General features: G+C 47.7%; 1 protein-coding gene across 1 annotated transcript; it reads left to right on the top strand.

The window, feature by feature from the left end:
- Positions 1-377: 377 nt before the first annotated feature.
- On the top strand, positions 378-2,168 carry LOC133890984 (uncharacterized). The gene is made up of 2 exons (XM_062331654.1): positions 378-533; positions 776-2,168. Exon 2 carries the CDS (start codon positions 842-844, stop codon positions 1,889-1,891), a length of 1,050 nt encoding a protein of 349 aa, XP_062187638.1. The 5' UTR covers positions 378-533; positions 776-841; the 3' UTR covers positions 1,892-2,168.
- The last annotated feature ends 620 nt before the right edge of the window (positions 2,169-2,788 follow it).

Raw genomic sequence — 2,788 nt, 5'->3', positions numbered from 1 at the left:
AAACTCCAAGACGCTGGGCCGGCTTGAGTGGCTATGGCCCAACGATACGGGAGTTCACAGTTTGAACGTAGGGAGGAGCATGACGGTGCGGGAAGTAGTAGAGATATATATAATAATATATAAGTAGAGATATATTTTTTTAACTTTTAAGCGTAGTGGATAAATTAAAGAATTCGATTGAACCATCTACGATACCCAATTCAACATTTTTATTGGAATATATTTGAATAGTTGAAACAATAGTTTCGAATCCTTGGAAAGTTCAAGATATACTCAATATTCTTTTTAGAGAGAGACAGCGCGCGCTGAATGTTCTACACGAAGGGAACAGAACAATCTCGTTGGCCCAAGCCCAACTCGGCCCAGTTCAGCTCAAAAGAGGTGGGAAGGAGCGGACACGGAGAAACCCTAGCCCTTTTCGATCTCCGCCACCCTCCCAATATAATCCTGCCGGCAGCTTCCTTTCCACTTCTCCACCCCAAAAGTTTCATCTTATTGATGACCTTGGCCAGCTTCCGCGGTGGATCAAGGAGGTACCTATGGATTCACCGCTGCAGCTGTTGATCTATTCATATATATCCTTTGCGAATGAATAAACATCGCCTGAATTCCCTTTGTAGCTCGCTTGCAAATCTCCAGTTTTATCCCGCTACGTTTTTGTTCGTTCATTCATTCATATAGTATTTTGAGTTGTCTGAGATAGATAGATGTTCGTGTTTGGTATCATCGGAAGAGAGGGTAACAAAAAATTCCTTTTTTTTTGGAACTGAGGCAGGAGAAGAGAAATCAATTCAATTGCGGCAGGAAACTAACGGATCATCTAAGAGCGGGAGGAGGAATAATGAGGTTCCGGCGGTTCGTGTATCTGGTGATGAACGACACCAAGCGCCGGGACTTCCCGCTGCGCCGCATCGACACGTCGCACTTGTTCTTTCCGAAAGGTGTAAGCAATGAATCCATGGTTCCGCCGCCTTTGGAGGATGTTCGCCTGCCGCCACCTGCCATTCGATTCAGCCCTCCCAGCACTGATTGCAGCAACGGCGCTATGGAGTTCATGCTACTCGGCGGCAACGGCAGAAAGAGGGCCAAGGTGGTCGCCATCGACCATACGGGCCGCTGCGTCATGTACGACCCCATCCTGCGCACCATCCGCACCATGCCCGAACTCACCGCGGCCAAGTTCATGCCGGCCTCCTTGGCCGTCGGTGACGACCTCTACATCATTGACACGTACTTCAACCTGTGCAGCCGCGATGACTGCTTCGACGGCCTCGTGTATGACGAAGAGGAAGCGGATTGGGACTGCGGCACTCTGCCGCCGCCTCCATATGCGCATGCCTTCAATCCTCGCAGCGAGATAGGCCCCTCTCACATCACCTCCTATGCGGTGGTCGGCGGTGGCCGCAGCGGTGACGGCTCCAGCATCTGGGTATCCAAGAAGGGCCTGGGAACCCACTCCTTCGACATTGCAAGCAGCAGGTGGACCAAGGCCGGCGATTGGGTGCTACCGTTCTGGGGCCCTGGTAAGTACATCCCAGAGCACAAGCTCTGGTTCGGCATTTTGGCTGACAAGGAGGATGGCGTGGTGTGCGCTTCGGACCTCACCGAGGCGCCCCTGACAGCGCCTCGCATGGTCTGGAGGTGGAGGGACAACCCCGTGCCGCTGGATTGGAAGTGCACGTTGTCCTTTCTCGTGCACCTTGGCCACTCCAGGTTCTGCCTTGCCAGGTTCTTCCGGATCAACCGCCCGGACGGCTTATCGCGCATCAAATTTATGGTGTTGACGGGCATCGAGGTGGAGCGTTGCGACGGGGAGGAGAAGCTCCACGTGAGGAAGCACAGGTGCCAACGATACAGCCTCGAGAACCAGGTCATGCACTGGGTACTCTAGCTAGTCTTGATAAAGTACCCGTTTGGTTTGTTTTGTGCCTTTTAGGCTGTTCCAAACTGGCAAACGGGCCAAATTTATGGGTTGGGTTAGCTACAATAATATATGTGTGTGGAGCTAACCTAGCAGTTTAACTAGTTGTATTGCAGCTTAAGTTATGTGGTTTCAGTCGGATCATAGAGTTGATGTCGTGTAACTGTGTTTGTCATGCTGCGTTTTGTTATATTGCCCTCGGACAAATCCTGTTTGTTTATGACATTTAAAGTCACCAACATTTGTGTTTTGATTCTGATTGTGCTACTCAGTGAGTGCTACTTCTCATGGCTGCCACAGGGAAGATACTACTCCCCTAATACACAGTATCTATCCATATGGGCCATCTAGTGCCGAAATTCCCATGAAATTTTTTTCTTTTCTCCACTTGTTGGATGCTTTCTAACAATCGCGCAAATGTCAAAATTCCTACGGAGCTCGTGTTTTCAATTCCCGTGAGATTTTTCTAATTCTGAATTTTTCTGATTTGTGTATTTTTTCATGCGTTCCAAACTGTCACTTAATACTTCTCAAAAGAATATTAATACGAGATTTGGGTAACAATTGCAGTCAGCCAAAGAGTTGAGGAACGGAAATTAACTTCCATGAATCTTAAAACATCTTACAATCCGATAGGCACCAACATAGAAAAATTTATTGTAAGAGTCAAAACCTATAAGACCCCTCTTTGGAACGTAGAATTCTCAAAACACAGGATTAGAAAAAACATTGGATTGGAGTTGCCTATCTTTTTCATTCATATGAAATGGCAAAACACAGGAGTTGCTCACATGAGATATTTGGATGCTTCACAGGAAAAGTACAGGAATTTCGAAGTTAGATGTTTATTAGTAAGAGAGAGCAAGG

Source organism: Phragmites australis, chromosome 14, assembly GCF_958298935.1.
Source record: "Phragmites australis chromosome 14, lpPhrAust1.1, whole genome shotgun sequence".
Lineage (NCBI taxonomy): Eukaryota > Viridiplantae > Streptophyta > Magnoliopsida > Poales > Poaceae > Phragmites > Phragmites australis.
This window is presented reverse-complemented; position numbering and strand designations above follow the sequence as displayed.